The following is a 19408-nucleotide window of genomic DNA, read 5'->3' on the forward strand; positions in this document are numbered from 1 at the left end:
TGGTGATTGAATTCCTTGAAGTGGTTGAATCGCTTGGAATTTGGGGAAATTTCTCTTTCATTAAGTATTGGCCTGTCATCAGATACCCCATTTATCAGCATATTTTTACCAATTGTAAAACAAAGAATGAAAGGTGAATAAGGTTAAGCATATTGTGAGGACCAAGCCCTGAAAAAGAATACCATACCTTTTTGTGAATGGTTTAAATTAAACGAGGAGGAATATGTCACAATTTTCCCGGAAATCCCAACGAAAAATACAGACTATTCCTTCTTTTTTATTGAATTGATCGTAACCATTACCTCCATTTCAGAAAATTCTGCACCACAAATTAAGAGCTAATACCGATACCTTCTCACTCTTTCATATACTATGGGATTTCACTTGCAAAATAGAATGTTCCATACTAAGCTTTTTAAGTGGGTAGTCAAATTCCAAGGCCGAACCCTTACCAGGCGGTGAAAACTACCAAGCTAGAGGTACGGTAGGGGCAGCGGGAATTTTCAATGGAGCAGTGAATGCGTAGAGTTTCTTATACATGCGATCCGTTATCAAGAAAAGAATTGCAATAGCTAAATGGTGATGAAAAATATCAGTCAGCTACAAACCTTCGGTTATTGGATCAACGATGATAATCCGAAGACACTTTCTTTGATTTGTCAATTAAGAGAGTGATGCACAACAAGATTTTCTCCTTTTTCCTTCGGGACAACAAGCACAAAAAATTTCAAGAGCAACACTTAAATTACATATTATACAACTCCACGAACAAATGAAGAATGCAGCCTTATCTATAACTAAAATATGCAGAATCAAACAAGAATCACTTTTAAAAAAACCTTATTAGACTAATGAAAACAGCTTATACACGTCAATAAAAGTACCGTATATAAGAACATGTATCTTTGAGTTTTTGACCTTAAATTGACATTTTGGCAAGGTATGCTACTTGACCAAAAAAAAAAAAAAAAAGACAATAGTATACAGAAAATAGATGTCCACTTTTACTTGTCCAGTTTGAAAAATCGAGAGACAATTTATCATTTCATACCTATTTTGCCTTTAGTATTAATTATTGAGTTGGAAAACTTCAAGAAATTATTAATTAATACACAATTGTTAAAATATGTTTGATTAATTCTAATTATTTAGAAATTAAAAGAGATAACAAAATTATTATTTTATTATTTATTGCTCAGGGAGTATGCCAAGTCTAACCCCGGAAAGTTAAAAAAAATGGGGGAAGGAGTAATAAAATAACTGTGGTTCTTGATTCAAGGAATCGGGGTGTTTTGCACCTGAACAGTGTCTCTCATCAGTCGTTTTGATAGTTGTGAATAGAGAGAGATATGGGGGTGCTGAGGAAAACAGGAGATTGGGCATTCAAAGCGTTCTCGGCGGGGCTAGGTGTTGCTACAATATTCTTCGCTGCTACTTTCTCTGCCAACGTCTATCGTGGTCTCTCTTGGCATAACCGCCAATCGGTATTCACTCTTCATCCTCATACTTATCTCTCTTTCTGATTTCTTTGTTTCATAAACCCTAAAAACCTCTTTTCCTCATCCAATTTAAACGAGATCAACAGTTAATTTATAAAGGAAGATCGCCTTTTTATTTCTCTGACTCCAATTGTTTTTACTTTTACCCGTTTGAAATTAGCGTCACATTTTAGTGGCGATTGTTCAGCTCTAAATTGTAATAGTCCTTAATATTCAGAAGCCTTTTACGTGTATCTACTTGTACTCTGGCGACAATTAAATGTTATAGCCATTTTAGCTATCTCTTGTGTGATTATATGACTGGAATATGTAATTATCACTCATTTATTTGTGTTATGATTGATGGGAGATGTAGTGTTTATATAACATGAACATGTAAAACCCAAGAAATGCTTGCCTTTTATTGTCATTGAACTACTGGATGTAAATTGGAAGAGTTTCCGATGTTTCTACAAATCATTAGCTTTCCCACAAAACTGGAAAAAGGATGTGAGATTATTCTGCAGCTCAAAACAGCTATAGGAGATTAGTTAAACTCATGGTCAATATATTCTGCAGCTCATATAAGATTCAAGGTTATTGTTGTTCCTATTTCAGTCTTTTCTATGAGTATAATTAAGGATAGTATCTAATGCCAGACTACCAATTATTGGAGCACGAAAGCAGTAGCTCGTATGTTGCATTGGGGTGGGCACTTCTTGCTTCAGTACTCAGAAGATGTTGGGTTTGGGTGCGACTATAGTGTGTGTTTTCAAGCATGAACTACTTACCTACACTCCCGTTAGCCTAAATATGTCTTTAGTTCTATCCCATAATTGTTCTGTGCTGGTATAGTTGGATAGTTTCTTGTTCTGTTCTTTCCTATCAACTACTGCTAACTTCTGACAGATTAGCAAAACTGTGTTTGAAAATTGAACGATGAATACAAGTTGTTCTAGAAGAATCGTTGATGTCTAATGTCATTTCATTTCATTTGTAAGTACGGTTGCCCCAAAGGTGAATCTGTGTTACCATCTCAAGTAAAACTGGACCATCCATCATTGGTGGTTTTTATTACTTCTACAACTGTGGTGACCGTGCCAAATCTCATGAAAGTTGAACTATAACCCCTCCAGTTTATGGCTATAAGTCCTGTGTGCTCTTTGCTTTTTCTTCTGCATTCTGCTGGTTAACTTTTTTAGTATTTGCTTTTCCTTATTCAGTGTTGATGTTAAATCTCTCTTCCTAGATGATTATATGTTAATATTGCCATCTGAATATTAAACACTGTTTCCATCATTGCAAAGTCATTTACTGAACTTTTAGCTGTACTAGTCAGCTATCTAATATGGAGCATTTTCTTCTTGTAGAAGAATGAGAAGGAAGGATCTAAAGTCCTGCAGCAGCAAGAATAACGGTTTTGGAAGTCCTACACTTTTACGTCGCGTTGCTAGCTGCGGTCATGCTATAAGTTCTATGATGCAATAACTTCAACACGAGTATGACTTACATTTGCAATAACTTCAACACGAGTATGACTTACATTTTGTCCTTTGTTGCTGGCCACATAATTGTGGAGTTGTAATTCGAGATACCTATTTAATTATAGCAGCGCATGACCCTTAACAATGGAGTTGGAATGATGTTTGAAATTCGTATGCGTGAATTGAAATTATACAATAATTATACAATCAGCTGTAACCGATTGTTCCCTTGTGCTTTTTCTGGAAACTAAAGAAAGCAAGAGAATTTTTCTGGAAACTAAAGAAAGCAAGAGAAAAGAAGGATCCCTTCTATTGATTGGGTTTGAGTAGAAAATGAGGGAAGAAAATAAAGGAGGGAATCATTTTCCTCTTGGACCGACAATTTTAAATTCTTGAAAGAAACGTCAAATTCTATTCCTTTCTTTTCTTGTTTTCTACCCAAACCTAAAGAAAAAAGTTTACTCTCCATTTATTTTCTTGTTTCTAACCAAAAGGTGGCTGAATTACTCTGCATTTCCTTGTTTATTTTCTTTCCTTCAACTATTCTCCCTTTCTTCCATTCCCTAGTTTGCCGTCATCTTTTTTATTTCAATGTTCACCACCAAGTCTTCAATAACTATATGGATTGTCTAATAATTTCTCAAATATGAGACGCCTAATCCATTTCTTGCAACACATTTGACCAGTATGCAACTAGAACTTGCAACACATTTGACCAGTATGCAACTAGAACTACAGCTCTACAACTAGATATATAAAAAAGGTATACAAGCAAGTAGAGACGGAGCCAGTATTTGAGGTTTGGGGATTCGGAATTTTAAGGCAGGACATCGACTTCAAGCTAATGTATAATAACCAAGGGCGTCTCAATAAAACTAATGGCTTAAAACTAAATTTTAATCCAAGACCTTAAATATATACACATTCATAAAAAAATTAAAAAAATAAAAATTAGTCTTGCCTTTTTTTTTTTTTTTTTAATAATTGTTGCATTTACTTCACATAGTAACATTATTATTAATATTTACAATAGTGAGGATTAATTAAAGTTAATAAAATCTTAGTCATGTGTTTTAAATACATTACTTTAGATGTGGTTGTAAAAACTTTATTGAATAATATGAAGATTTTGAGTAATTTAGTTCAAAGTTCTAAAATATTTCTCTTAAAAAGTAGATAGTTTTTTCCCTTCTTCTATTATATAAATTTTGTACTTCTTTTTACAATCTTCAATATTGTCTAAGAAAAAATAAAATCATAAAATTCATTCGTAAAAATTTTGGGGCCTCAAAAGTTTGGAGAGCTAAAGCAAACCCTTGAGCCACCCCTGATAACAACCATCAAACTAACGAACAAGTATCAACAACAACAACAACAACAACCCAGTGAAATCCCACAACGTGGGGTCTGGGGAGGATAGAGTGTACGCAGACCTTACTCCTACCAAGGTAGGATGGCTGTTTCCGAGAGACCCTCGACTCAATAAAAACATAAAAAGAGGTCAGATACGGCTAAGAGATTCAAAGCGATATGGAAATGAAGTAACGCAAGCGACACAGATAACATAGAATAATCAAAGCACAGGAAATAACAGATAATAGCATAATAGCATAAATTAGAGCACAAGAAATTATACTACGATAATGCGACTATTAATAAGGCAGGGTAATGAGACTATCTACTAGCCTTCTACCCTAATATGGGTCCTCCAAACCCTCCTATCTAAGGTCATGTCCTCGGTAAGCTGTAACTGCGCCATGTCGTGTCTAATTACCTCTCCCCAATACTTCTTTGGCCTACCCCTACCTCGTCTGAAACCATCCATGGCCAACCTCTCACACCTCCGCACTGGGGCATCCGTGTCTCTCCTCTTCACATGCCCAAACCATCTCAATCTCGCTTCTCGCATCTTGTCTTCCACCGAGGCCACTCCCACCTTGTCCCGAATATCCTAACGAACAAGTATCAATATTTAATATATTTTGAAAATCTAATTTTGGGTTTGGTTCTGTGAAAGAAAACGATGAATGAATGATAACAGCAAGTATCGGGAGAATTCGGTTTGCTTTTTGCTTATTAATTTGTCAATTTTATATTTTGTTTTTAAAATATAAAGTGTTAAAAGAAATTCTGTGTAATATTATGTATGATAGCAAAAGGGGAAAAAGTTACCCCAAAGAAAAAGAACTGCCCGAGTTCAATTTATGCGTTCTTCTAATTTTAAAAAGTGAATTAAAAAAGAATCTTTGCTTATTATAACAAAAAAACAAAAAAAACATAGGCACTGGTGGAGTGTCGAACCCACATCTATGGAAAGAGAGAACTTCTATAGCCCCTGCATTATCACTGAACCGTTCGCTTATTTATGTATGTGGATTCGCAATTAATAATATCTACCTTTACTCGAATCCCCTTTAACACTGTACCCCGCCCGCCCCTGCAAGCAAGGTTCTAGCCATTTGATTGGCCCCGTGGTGAGTTGAATTATGACTGCTCTCGCTAATTAAGAATAATTATAATTTGTATTGATGAAAGCCGTCTGGTTGGTTGAATTTCAGTAGTGGTAATTTGATGGAAAAGGTCATCGCTCTCATTGTTGGGACGACCGCCGGAAATATTGTTTTTTTTTTTTTCTTTTTTTTTTATGACATGAAAAACCCGCAGCCGCTATCCTTTAAGCGCACACAGGGTAAACCTATCTCTTATGCGATAGCTCACAAACCACACAGGATATTGACTTCTTTTAAAAGAGAGTTAGTCCAGACTTTTTCAGGCTTGTAGAAACAACACATTTATCTCACAGCACTTCGATTTGGTAAGAAATCAGGATGAGTTTGGTCTAACATTTTGACTATATCTAAATGTCCTGTAGTTTAGTTGTACCTGTGAAATTTGTGATATTTTTCCACACAACATGTGTGAGTTCGATTCTCACTGTCCTCCTCCTCTCTTCTGGCGCCCCCTGCAGCCGCCAAAAAAAGGGGCTACTTAATTGGACTCCAGAAGGTTGACGTAGCATGGCATCATGAATATAGACATTGGCAACAACCATTTACATATTCTGATATCATTTCAAACAGTTTAATCACAATGCATCAAAAAGAATAGAAACTAATTCTTAGAAAGAAAAAAAAAATGATATAAACGAAATATCCTTCTATACAACGCCAACTTTCATATTAGACAAGCCATATAGTGGTCTGGCTATCCTTTCCTCAATATCTGTTCTTCTTTGAAATATCAAAACGTAGACTCAAAAAGGTAAAAAGTAATTCTGATGGAAGTTTGCAGAAATGATCTGCGGTAGGTTATAGACTTGGCAAAGCTTTCTGAGTGAATAACCATGGCCGAAATGCACAATATAGTAGTACTTCGAGTAAGAAACTGCTTCCTGCTTCATTTTTACATCCTACTACAATGCTCAGAGTCCAAGCTGAATTGAGTATTAAACTGAGTCTCCAAAGTCTGGAAACAGAAGCAACCATGGAAAACAGTTTCAGTGTATGTTCCTCGAGTCAAGAAATATTTGTGAAGAATTGTGTAGACATATTAACAGCCATGTCTTTTGTATATTTTTAAGAGGACCACTAGTAGTAAGCACACAAGATCCAGGGCCGAGGACCCAAGTAATAAAAATGTAAACGTGTAATCTATGTATTACTAAAAACTGCAGATTTTCTTTGATATCCCCACTCCCCAGTGTGCATTTATTATAAACGCTTATTGCAACCTTCCCAACAACACCTCACATGAAAAATAATGGGAAGTGGATTAAAGGAGGACACTACAGTTGGTTGTTACAAAGTAATGACGAAAGGAAGTGTTCTGTGTGGTCATAATTCTCTCAGGGCGTTCCCTTCCCTGAAAGCACGTCATGCTCAGGGAAGGGTAGCACAATTTAGGACCAGAAACTGACTATGCACCCAAGTCCCTATGAGTACAAAATTTTATCCATATACGTGACTATTGCATCCCAAGCACAACTTCCAGGTTCTCTTCTATACAAGCTGGATATTAATCGCAAAACAATCAGATATTTATAAAGTACCTGACATAAACTATCACACACCATTTCGCGAACTTCTTGAAACTCCAACTGAAGGTTCAGAAATTCCCTGGGCATCACCATGAATTTCGGCTAATGGGTTCACAATAAACCCCCGACTACTGTGGAGCTGATATCTCCTATTCTCCAACTTAAATCTTTCACCATTTCCTAGCTCACCAGCTACATTGCTTATTACACCTGCTGATGAGGTTCCAGCAGAAGCAGAGAAGTGTGAAGTTGCAGGGCGACCTGCTGTTCTCTTCCAAAGTTTAGAAGTCAAGAATTCTGCACCTGGTAGCTTGCAACACATGACTGCAGAGTCGGTATTTGACATCCTTCCAGTTGACATAGCCAAGTCAAATGAGATCTCATCTAATGCCAGCTCCAGACCATGAACACGTCTCTCCAGAGAATGCATGCCACTTTGCGAGCTCCCCATAAATTTCTACATAAACAAAGAGAGGAAAAAGTTAGAGAAATATACTAGGAAGCATCTATGGACTAATCAGGAGTAAGATTTATGAAATAATGATCAAGAGCATTTCTATAACCTCAATATATTAGTTAAAAGATCCTTCCCATACTGATGCTGAAATTGATCCAAATAGAGGCATTTTGATCCAAAGGAACTAATATAGGATTATATGTTTTTAATCAAGATCCAGAGGAACTAATATAAGATCGGAGAAAGTCATAAGTTTGGGCATTTGGACGATTCAATCCATTGAAGTAAAAGCATATGTTGCCGCGTAAGAAATAGGTAGTAAACATGGATTCATTATATTTCTTCTTTTTGTATTTCATGCTTGTCAGTATATATTATATCTTGGGAAGCTAGGATAATAACTCTGGCATTAAACATAAAATAAGTGCAGGAACTTGATGTATATTAGTGATATTTCGTAGTATTTCATTTTTTTGGACTGATACTTTCATTCATGAATCGAAATCATAGAAGCGGAACATCGTCAAATATTAGAAAATTACCTGGAGAAGCTCTAACAAATTGGACTGCTGAGTTTCAATTTGAACAAGTTGTTTCCGGATCAGAGAGAGATCTTCACAATCTTTCGGGTTCCTACACAGATCTCCAGTTTCATTGCTCACAACTACAGTAGATTCTGATATCTCATCTTGATATGGAACCACACGAGATCCAGCCTTCCCCACAGCATTCCTGGTTTCATTAGTGATCTTACTGAAAAGAGTACGTTTGACTGCAGGTCTTGTATTTGCTTCCAACTCCTCGTCTTTGCCCAACTGTATCCCGTCTTTGTTTTGGTGATAATCCTTTGAAGCGATGGCCCCAGAAGAAACATGAGGAGCAGAAACATCAACTTTCCACGGCTTCTTCCGATCAAGTTTGCGAAAGATTGCTGGACCTGATTTCTTTTCAGTGCTGTCCAGAGGACGACCTTTTTGGGCTGCAGGAGCAGTGGAATTATCTGCTACAGATGACTTGTTAGCCGGCCTTCTTACACTAGGAGTACTGGAGCTCACAGCTCTGGAAGTCTTCAAACCAGGCGGGTAACGTCCATCACTTGCATTTTCTATTTCGAGGACACAACACAGGATAAATACTAATTGATTCAGTTTCACAAGCAATGAGTATAGAAAAGTCAAAAATTTGGTAATTTACTAGGCTACCTCATGAAAAAAAAAGCAACTAAACTAAATTGAGATAAAACAACATCAGCATATACGATAAATAGAGAGCAGTAGCAAAAGACCTCATGATGAATGAACAAAGGGAAGAAAAAGGAAATACGGAACAGAGTACTAACATCCAACCACTTGCATACATAATCCGTCATTTAGCACAAGAGAAACCAAATCAGAAAACTCAAGGGTTAACATATCCTCCACGGAAGAAAAAATTAGGAAAAAGGTAAATTAAAAATGTATATCATAATTTGGGGAAAAATTAAAACGTAACAATATTCTTGACTGGCGGATGCTTAAAAACCCAACAAATTGATCAAAAGGACACAAAATAAGGAACTAGGAGGCAGACACAGTACATAAACTACTGTTTAACCTGGGAAAAAAGACGATCCTAAACCCGACAAGATGCACCAAAAGTAATTAGTCGGAGTTAATAACCTAAATATCTACATTAGAGTAAAGATAGGGTGAAAAGCTGGTAAAGTAAATACCTTTGGAAGAGGAATTTGACTCGGGAAGAGGGGAACCATTATCAGATAAATCAGGGATTCCCTTCCATGCCTCCAACATTTGATTCATTGTTTCCCTCACTGCTTTTACCTGTACAATTTAATCAATCATCTTTAATTATCAGGCAAAATTGCATACATATGGTACCAAAACAAGCAATGCTGAGTCAATTTTAAACAAGTACTCCCTTCGTCCATTTTTACTTGTCCATATTTGAATTGGCACACCCCGAGCAATAAATAAAATTACAATTTTACTATATCACCCCTAACTCCTAAGTTATATAAATCCTCTAAATAATTGAAATCGACCAAACATACTTTAAAAAGTGTGCAACCACTAACAATTCCTTGAAATTTCCAACCCAATAATTAATAGTAAGGTAAAACATGTATGAGATGGCAAATTACCTCTTGGTTTTCCAAATTGGTCAAGTAAAAGTGAATATCTATTTTTAGTATAGTTGACAAAGTAAAAAATGAACTGAGGGAGTAAATCAAACTGAATCCAAATCAGCAAAGAATCAAAAGAGGAAATATAATTGAGTGTAATTGGACAAACCTTATCAAATCGTTTTGCCTCGAAAGTCTTCAAGCAAGATGCTTTAAACTCAGATAAAGCATCTCCCTCGACTACGGCGAGCCTCAACAAAGCCTCAGCACTGGCTTTCCTAGCCGCCCAATCATCACTACTCACAAATTCCACCAAATACGGCACCAAATTCCTCACAATCTGCTGCCCATTAGCTCCTCCAACAGCGATCACACTACCAATCATTGTAAGCAATGCTGCCTTCGCTTTAAAGCTCTCACTCTTAAGCAACTTCTCAAATCTCGGCAACGACTTCCTTAAACAAACAATATCCGGATCTGGTGACCCCTCAATACATGCCGCCAAACACAAGGCAGCTCCGATCTGAGAATTCATTTCCTGTTCAGTAAAAAGCGCTTCTAAAAACGGCTTAATAATCGAAGGAAACGGAGGTTTAGTCAAATGTGACGAAATCGACGCACACGCGCCGACGCACGCGGCGCGTACGGCGGAGTCAGGGTCACGTAAGCGGCGTACGACGGCGGTGAGGAGTTTAGAGAGATGAGGAGAGAGAGAGTCGCCGTGTTGTTCGGAGAGAAGAGAGATTAGTTTGAGACATTGTTTACGGACAGGTGATTTGTCTGAAGAGTCAGTTGTGGCAATTGAGGAAACGAAAGGTGGGATTGTTTCAGGTGAAAGTGTTTTAGCGATGGATTCGAGTTCAGCTGCTGCTGAGGAATGTGTGTCTCGGTCGGAAAGCTTGTGGAGACATGTGAGTACTCGGTGTTTCATGTCACGTGTTTGGTTTTGCTTACTGTGGACCGACATTTTCAACCGACAATTGATGATGTTTGGGAATGGTAATTGACGTGGAAATTGGTATAACGGAGTTAATGTAGTGGTGGTGGTGCTGGAGGTATATAAGGCAGCATCGCAGCGGCCGGCGGTGGCGGGTATCTTTTTTATGTGTTGTTATGCTTATGGATTTGCTTTCTCTCTCTCTTTTCGGTTTTTTTTTATAGAGAGAGTGGAACTGTAGAGAAGCCGTTAATTGAGTTTGACTGTGTGTTAACTGTTAACCCAGTAACCGACATCCTGTGGCTATCCGAGTATCGTACGGCGTCGTAAAAGGCAACCGTCGCGCCATTTGACGATTTCCCTCCTTTTATTCGTTTGATAATCATTGTCGTACTGTGTTTTACTCTCTATGTTAATTTTTACTTGTCCTATATTAATTTCGCACATGGATCCATAAATAAAATGATAATTTTATAATATCATTCATAATTGTTACTAAGTCATTTAATGATATAAATTAATTAAACATATTTTAAAAATTATTCAATCACTAACAATTTGTTGAAGTTTTCCAATACAATAATTAATAATAAGGTTAATATATTGGTATGAATTAGTAAATTATATATCTCTTGTTCTAAACTGGATAAGTAAAAGTGGACATCTATTTTTAGTAAATTGGACAAGTAAAACTGAACGGAGGGAGTATTAATTAGAAGGGGTTTGATTACTTTACCCTTATTATGTTTAAGTTATAATTTATCTCCATTAAATATTTATTCTATTTATATGTCATCTCCATGAATGACAAAATTCTACTAAAGATATATAGAAGAAAAAAAATTAATTGTGCCTTGTACTTTTAAAATTACAAATAACTTGAGATAATTATTTTTAGTAAGTATGATAGATAATTTAACGAGGGTGTACTTGATTAAAAGAAATGGTAAATTAAATAAAGTAATTTGTTTGTTTAATAGGTTTGGGTTGGACATTCTTAGTGGAGGTTCTGTTTAATCACTAGTGATAAAAAATAAAATCAATTGCACAAAAACTGTGATAAAAAACCGGCAAACAAGGCAATTTTCGATGAAATCAAGTTCAAGCGTGTGCATTTTGAGTTGCGTGAAAATCTTTTAGCACAAACTTTGTTTACCTACCATTCAAAAACCAAAAGTTTACTCTTTAGTTATGGTGAAAACTTATCCCTATAAATCAAATTAATATACTTTGTTATGGTTAAGTAATAAATAAGTTGAAAATTCACATTAATTAAGCGTAATTAGGTGATACTTCATAGTTCACATTAATTTTTTCATTAAACTACAATAAATTTTCACTTTTACTTGTTCACTTTAGCTTATCAAGAAAAAAATGAGCTTTTTTTTTAATTGTTTTAACCATAACGTCAACTACTAATTCCCAAATTATCTTTCAAGATTTTTTGAAATGCTAATAGTCATGATGAGCACTATAGTAAAATATGCACTCATTTATTATTTTCTTAAAGGAAGTGTAAAGTCAATTATGAACAAGTAAAAATGAATGGAGAGAGTTAAAAAAATTTATATAGAAGACATATGTCATATTATTATCTATTTGATATAAATATTAGGTACTGATAAATATTTACCTTACCATTGTTGTCACGATAGAGATAAATTCTTTTTTATGTTTTTTGCTAAAGGCAACTTAAATTAAAAAGAATCAGTACATAAGAGAACTGATCTTGTTGATTCAATCCTATAATAGTCTTAGCAAATATTAAATAAAGCATGAGGAGGAGGATAGTTCAGTATTTAAAAGGTCACGAATTAATCGATATATAGTGGTTTCGTCTAGTGTTTTAGTTGAACTTTATTTTTCTTTGTTAATCAATAGAGGTTTCGTCTAGTGTTTTAGTTGAACTTTATTACAACTCATTTTCCTCTGTCACTTCAGTTTCTTCAACGAAACAATCCAGCTTGAATTATCATGATCTAGTTCATGACAGACTGTTTATATTTTATAAATGTTAGTCACACATTTAGCATAATGTTTCTAATACTCCATTTGTTACAGATTAATCTCCTATTTTTATTTTGGGAGATGTGTAATACAATAATAATTGCAAATTAAATGCCCTAATCCAGTCGACCTATTCCCATTATGGTCGTTAATTATCAGGTGAAACTTCAAGCAATAAGGGCATACCCTATATAATACAGTCAGCATTGCTCTAGGAAAGGTGAAATCCTAAGATAGGCAAAAAATGAGGTGGTCCGGGGCAAAAAAATCGTGGGAAAAAATAGTTTTAACTTTATGTCCATTTTATATATATATTTTACACCATCAACTTAAGGTCATGACCAACAATAATAGGTAGTCTATATTGACCGACCTTCAAAAATCTACTTATTGAAAAAATGCTTCTGATTAGAAGTGATTTTAGAAAAAAACTTTTAGCGAATTGTAGTTTGTGATTGGTTAATTAATTTAAAAATACTTCTGTTATAAATCAAAAACACTTTAGTTTTCTTAGAAACTTGGTCAAACGCCTTGACTCTCTAAAATAAGCATTAACTTTCCACAGGCTTGGCCAAACATGCTATAAATCTGACTTAAATACGTAGAAAATGAACTAAATAACTTGCTGAAGCCTGCTAGAGTGCATTAATAGTGTAGAAAATGTTTATATATTTTTGTACATAAGTGGAACTAAAAAAAAGTTAGCCAAGAGAATTTCGTTAATGTAGTTAATTAGAAGTAAAGTAATGATGTGAGCATGTCAAAAGAGTATCATACAAGTAACAGTGCCTTGCTCCCATCATTACCTCTTCATGATTAAGTCTTGTTTGCTAATCAGTGGACCAATAACTTGTTTTCATTTTATGCGCTTTCCCCATTTGATTAAATCTCACTGTTAATTTTGGTTCAAACGTCATTAAGACACAGTCTTTTCCGTTTTCGAGAGCTGCTAAACTATCACACCAATTTGATTCAAATTTGGCCACATCTATGAAAAGACCATCATAACCTTTACATGTACAACGAATAAGATAAACTTTAGGAGGGAAGGATAGGAATGACATTAACTTAGTATAAATTATTAAATTTGTCTTAGATATCCATGCAAGTTTACTGTGCTACTCTCATTAGGGTCATTGTGGCCAACATCAGTGCGGCAGAAAGACCTTTCCGAATCTTCGCTTAATTAAGTCTTGAAACAAAAAGCATGAAAGTAGGAAACCAACCACCTCCGCAATAGGAAAATAAAAGCAACCCCCAATTGTCTACTATATTTATACTTTCACTCCCAATTCTCGTTCTAACCTTGAAAAAGAAAGATCCTCGTCATCAAATTTACCATTTTGAGTAATTAATTAGTCAAAAACAAATTTGGGAATTTTTTTTAATAGTGGGACTTAATATTTCTGAAGGAATACTCGAGGCATGATCGTTATGTAAATTCAAAGAAGATTTTTCAACACAAGTTTAGCATGGATAATTACTAAGTCGACATCCTCATTAAAAGTTTAAAACTAAAATGTTATTTGTTTTATATTTCACTACAGTATATAAACTTGGAGTAGACATGCTTATTGACAAGAGTAGGAGAACAAAATCTTCAAAGCTGCTAATAATACTTGATTGTTAGGCCCAAAAAGTAATACCATATTATATGGCCAAGGACAAGAAAAAGAAACTCAAAGTAGTAGTAGTATTGTATAACATAGAAGCTTTTGTAAGTAGGGGCAGACCTAGCATGAGTTTACGTGTGTGGAGCTTGTAATTTTTATGCATATACTATATTTATATTAAGAAATTCATGAAATATTTAAATATATTTAATTGTGAATTCAGTTATTATTGTATATTTAATTTGAGATCGTTATAAAAGCTCATACAAATTATGAATCCACATGATCTGTTTTATAAGTAAAATATGGTGTGATAGTTGTGGTTTTTTTGGTGAACCAAACTCAATCTTCAGTTCACCTACCAAAACTCTCTTTACACAGATTATGAGTCATCAATTTCAAGTTAGCATATCTTTATCTATGAAGAAAAGAAGATGAGACCCTCTTTTCAAGGAAAGAGTTCTCAGAAATTTAAGGAATTAGCAATGATTAAGTAGGAAAAAGAGAAATAGTTAAACTAATTAAAAAGTACTCTAATAATTAATAACGCGTTTTACTTACCAACACCCATGGCATTTAAATATTTCTCCCAGTACCATTTGTAACATAATTACGCTACTAGCAATAATATATACTACTTGTTGGCTCATACAGAACAAACAAGCTAAGAACTTTAAGTCAACAAAGCAAGTAAGCAACCGTAGAAAAGGAAGGAATACTTGTACGGAGTAATTTTAAAAGATTCCTTATCTATATATTCAGTTCTATCCCTTTATCTGTAATCCAAAGAAATTGGAGAATTCAAAGTTTTTGAATAACCCCGCAGTGTTACTTTTACTAATCATTTCATATAGCCCCTTTAATTTGAAGTTTTGAAAATATATCAACCTCATCTAATTCAATTTAAAATACCACAAAGATCTTTATTCTATGTTATAACTGTTAGTTATGGCCCATGCGTGGCCTATTTTATTTTGGAATATTAAATAAGCTAATAATAAAATTGCTAAATTGCGATCGGTGATTGGGGAAGTTATTTTAGATAAAACTTTACTTCACTTTGATTGAGAGTGAAATTAATATGTTAATTAACAAGAGGTTGCTGTTGATCCCTTATCAGATAGGGTAGGTCCAATAACAACTGATCTCCTTTCTGCCTTAAAATAAAATATCGCAACTCTATCTATACCTATTCTGAAAAAGAACATAGTAAAAAACGGGAGAGCATTTTTTCTCAAGAACACAAACTTAAGTGCTCACAATCAATTCAAATCAAGAAGAACGGTATGACTGGTTCGGGTATATGCTTTCTCGCCTAAATTATTGATATTATAAGTTTATATGAAAAATGTTACATTGCAACTTGCATGATCCTAAAATTATTTATAGAATTTATGTAAATTGTTTATGAATCACAATCATTCTAGAGAAAATCATTACAATAGTGAATAGCCCATTGATTCCTAATCCAAATAAAGGTGTAAATTCTTATTCCTTTCATTGGTTAACCACCCAAACTGTCTATGATGATCTTGTGAACTTTTAATGTATTGCGTCGTTAGCTGAATCATAATATGCACAGAGAAGCGTGAAATTTTGCTATGAAGATACAGCCACCTATTAAGGCAAAAAGGCTAAAATTACGCTTACACAGTGCCTATGTTTGCTATCCTGCGACTTGCGAGAGCCAAATGCAATCCTTGTCTTCACTTTTACCTGCTAAGGTTTCTTTTCGACATCTTACCTCACAATTTCTGAAAGGTCAACTACTCCGACCAAACTGAAAACGTTTTTATCATTAAAAAATTTATTGGTACTTGGTGAGGAGTTCCAAGAAAATTAAATTGAGTTAGCTTCTATACATTAATTAAGGTGTCGTTTGTTAGCGTAAACATATTTTGAGTTGGGCATGCAAATAAACTCGCACAATGAAAGCTGATAAGTAAAAGAAATTACATATCAGGTATAGTAATACTCTTAATGATGTAAGATTTTTTGAGAAAAAGTGTAGCTTTAGCCCAAAGTAAGAAATATAGGATAACTTATAGAGAATATTAGAAACCTTTGTGTATAAGGAAAACTAGAAGTGTAGAAAATCTTCCTGTTAAGAAAACCGGATGTGTGTGTCTATATATATATATATAAAGAAATAGAAATATACATCCTCTATCGCTATCACACCGTGTTAAGATCTTTGATTTAATTTCATCATAATATTTTTCTACTATCATATTATATTGAAGATGGTAACAAATAATATTCATAATAAGAAGAATTAATTACAATAGGATTAAATTACGATGGTCAGCATATATATGTTAATCTACGTACCTTAGTTATTTCTTGGTTTGGAAAGTAAATCAGCTATAGTACTCATTGCATCTACTAGCTAGGTGAAATGGTTATTCCACTTATGCATGGAAAAATTATTCCGGTGGGTTGACTGTATGGGATTATTTTTTTCAGTACTGTCAGGGAGATGCTCTTTTATTTTTATTAGCTCAGATCATTATATGGTCAACTTAATGTAGGGTTGGTACTGTCACATGGCTAATATATCCGTGTCACTAATAAATAGTTTTATCATGTGCTGCATTCCAACTGATTATCTTGACACTTTTAGTTCCACGCAAAGTAAAACTTGAAAAGGAAAAAAGTGTAAGCTATGTGTACCGTGGTTGTTAGTGGCGGAGCCAATATTTTCGCCGACGGGATTCAAAATATAAAAAAGTAAACATACGAAGAAGCTTAAGGGGGTTCAACATCTACTATATATACATAAAAAATAATTTTAACCTTGTAAAAGCAGTGTTTTTTTCACCGAAGGGGTTCGGATGAACACCCTCGACATAGTGTGGCTCCGCCACTTGTCGTTGTATAATTTTTTTTACATAATTAAGTTACTTAAAAAGTAATTACATATAATTAGGTTACTTAAAAATTTACCAATCAATAAGAATTGATTGGTAATTTTGATAAATGGTAAATAACCTGTCATACATATTAACTCACATGAATAGTAAACCAATGTGTTTTAGTGCATATATCAGATTCTTTTACTAAATTGCTCACGTTAACTATGTTTTGGAAATCTGAGTTTATCTATTAGTACTGTAGTTATAAATCTCTCTTGATTTATTAAAATGGACAAATAAAAAACATTTTTAATATAATAGACAAGTAAAAAAGATAGATTGAGTCTATCTTTTATTTTTTTGTTAGCAAAGCAATAATTAAATTGTTTACCCATTAAAGGGTACGGTTGAATTAGTAAAGGTAGTTATCAACACGCGTATCAATATGACCAAATTATCAAGACAAAAAATATGAATTAGTAAGACGAAACGATAAGAAAGTAAATGGTAATAAAAAATAAAAAATAAATAATCTGGGCCTTGGTGAAGCGGTGAGCTAGCTAGAGTCTCCAAGCGCAAATTGCCAAAGCTTTGAGAACTTGATTAGGAGCAAAAGAATTTAATGAAATTGCTGAGTATGCTTGTTTTCACTTCAATTTCAACTGCCTCTTACAATGAAATGAGAACTCCTATTTATACTAGAGTTGTTGGCGCATGATCCACTAATCAGGCCCTCTTAATTCCTTTTATAAAAGGCTGGTAGTAATGAGTATTGAATGACAATTATTCACTTTAAAGACTAGAAAATCTCTTGTAATGGCAATCCATTGAGCTTGCCCATGTGTGACCGGTGAACTAGCGTGCTTCCCCGAATCTTTTATAGTCTACCGTCCCTCGAGGCGGAAACCAAGTTGAGGTTCTGGCCGGCAGCACACTCTTTTTCGGAACCTCCTGCATGCCGACTCGGATTGATCTGCCACTCGGTGCCACGTGTCGACACCCAGTACGTCCGCCTGACACCTACGGTACCCAATACATAAATATAGTTGCAGTAGCAGTGAAAACGTGAGTTGCTTCAGATGTCCATACTGCCCATATGCAATTTAATTTGTATGCATGTACCATAACTCCAATGAGGGGACAACATAACATGGAAGAAGGGGAAATATGAGAAATATAGGATAAAATGGTCCATATAAAGACAAGACCATTTGCATGGGACTTATAAAGCCTGTCAAGCATATCCACTTTTTCCACAGACCGACATTCTTTCAGCCATTTGCAATAATTGCTGTCATGTGAATATGCATTATTGCTGAAAACAATCAAAACACTACACGAAATGGGGAATTCCATGTTGAAATTAGGTTTTTTGTTCGCGGGTATAGATATCGATTTGGCAAAAATTAACATTAATTAGTAACACGTGTGCATATGTTAGCCACTTGTTTGTTCTCCTTATCCTCTAACCAAATAATAATGTATTTATCAACTATTCGAAAAAATAACATAGTTTGTTCATTTATTATTTTGCATATAGTAAGTTCATGATTAGAAAGTTTATTTACAAGTTTTTTTTTTCTTCTATTGCATATTATTTTTAGACTTGTTATAAGTTGTCAACACAGATTGTTGCAATATTTTCACGCTTTATCAAATTGATGACCAGTAGCATATATACACCCCTCAACACATATATACAACCAATTTCATCTTATTTGTCAAAGTAATTACAATAGTAGATAACATGTGCCTAGACTCTGTCGTAGGCCACTTATTCTTGTCATATATTTACCATTACAAATAAGAACCATAATAGTAATATAATGAAGGGTAAAGGTAAAAAATATACCCCCTCAATATTGGATTTAGAGCAGATATACTCCTTTTAAAAAAGTAGTGTATATATATCCTTGCCGTTATAAACTGGTGCAAATATACCCCTGCCCTTATACAAATAGTGCAAATATACCCTAATCGCTAATGGAATTTAAAAAAAATATATATATTTAGCTTATTTTTTAATTAAAAAAAATGGCATGCGGCTATAAAAAAGTCTACTCATTTTTTTTGAGTAGACATATTTTTCTAACACCACATGGTAAATTTTTTCTAGTGGGTCGGGTCTGGTTTGTTTAAAAAAATATCTCCGTGGCTGTAAAAAAATAAGTCTATCCATTTTTTAAACGAACCAAACCTGACCAACCAGAAAAAAAAATTATCACGTGGCTTTAGAAAAATATGTCTACTAAAAAAAATGATTAGACTTTCTTTAAAGCCACGTGGTACTTTTTTAATTAAAAAATAAACTAAATGATTTAAAAAAAATTTCGTTAGCAAAAAGAGTATATTTGCACCATTTTATAACGGCAGAGGTATATTTACACCACTTTTATAACACTTGGGGGGGGGGGGGGGG

General features: G+C 34.4%; 1 protein-coding gene across 2 annotated transcripts; it reads right to left on the reverse strand.

The window, feature by feature from the left end:
* Positions 1 to 5994: 5994 nt before the first annotated feature.
* LOC132632714 (TORTIFOLIA1-like protein 3) lies at positions 5995 to 10775 on the reverse strand. 2 transcript variants are annotated; one of them, XM_060348764.1, is made up of 5 exons: positions 9747 to 10775; positions 9167 to 9275; positions 7998 to 8560; positions 7032 to 7455; positions 5995 to 6427 (listed from the first exon to the last, which is right to left on the reverse strand). In XM_060348764.1, exons 1-5 carry the CDS (start codon positions 10542 to 10544, stop codon positions 6408 to 6410), a joined length of 1914 nt encoding a protein of 637 aa, XP_060204747.1. In that variant the 5' UTR covers positions 10545 to 10775; the 3' UTR covers positions 5995 to 6407. The 2 variants fall into 2 exon arrangements, with proteins under 2 accessions (XP_060204747.1, XP_060204748.1); XM_060348765.1 differs by having other exon boundaries at positions 7011 to 7455; positions 9747 to 10773.
* Positions 10776 to 19408: the final 8633 nt, after the last annotated feature.

The sequence above is a fragment of the Lycium barbarum genome, chromosome 3, assembly GCF_019175385.1.
Source record: "Lycium barbarum isolate Lr01 chromosome 3, ASM1917538v2, whole genome shotgun sequence".
NCBI lineage: Eukaryota > Viridiplantae > Streptophyta > Magnoliopsida > Solanales > Solanaceae > Lycium > Lycium barbarum.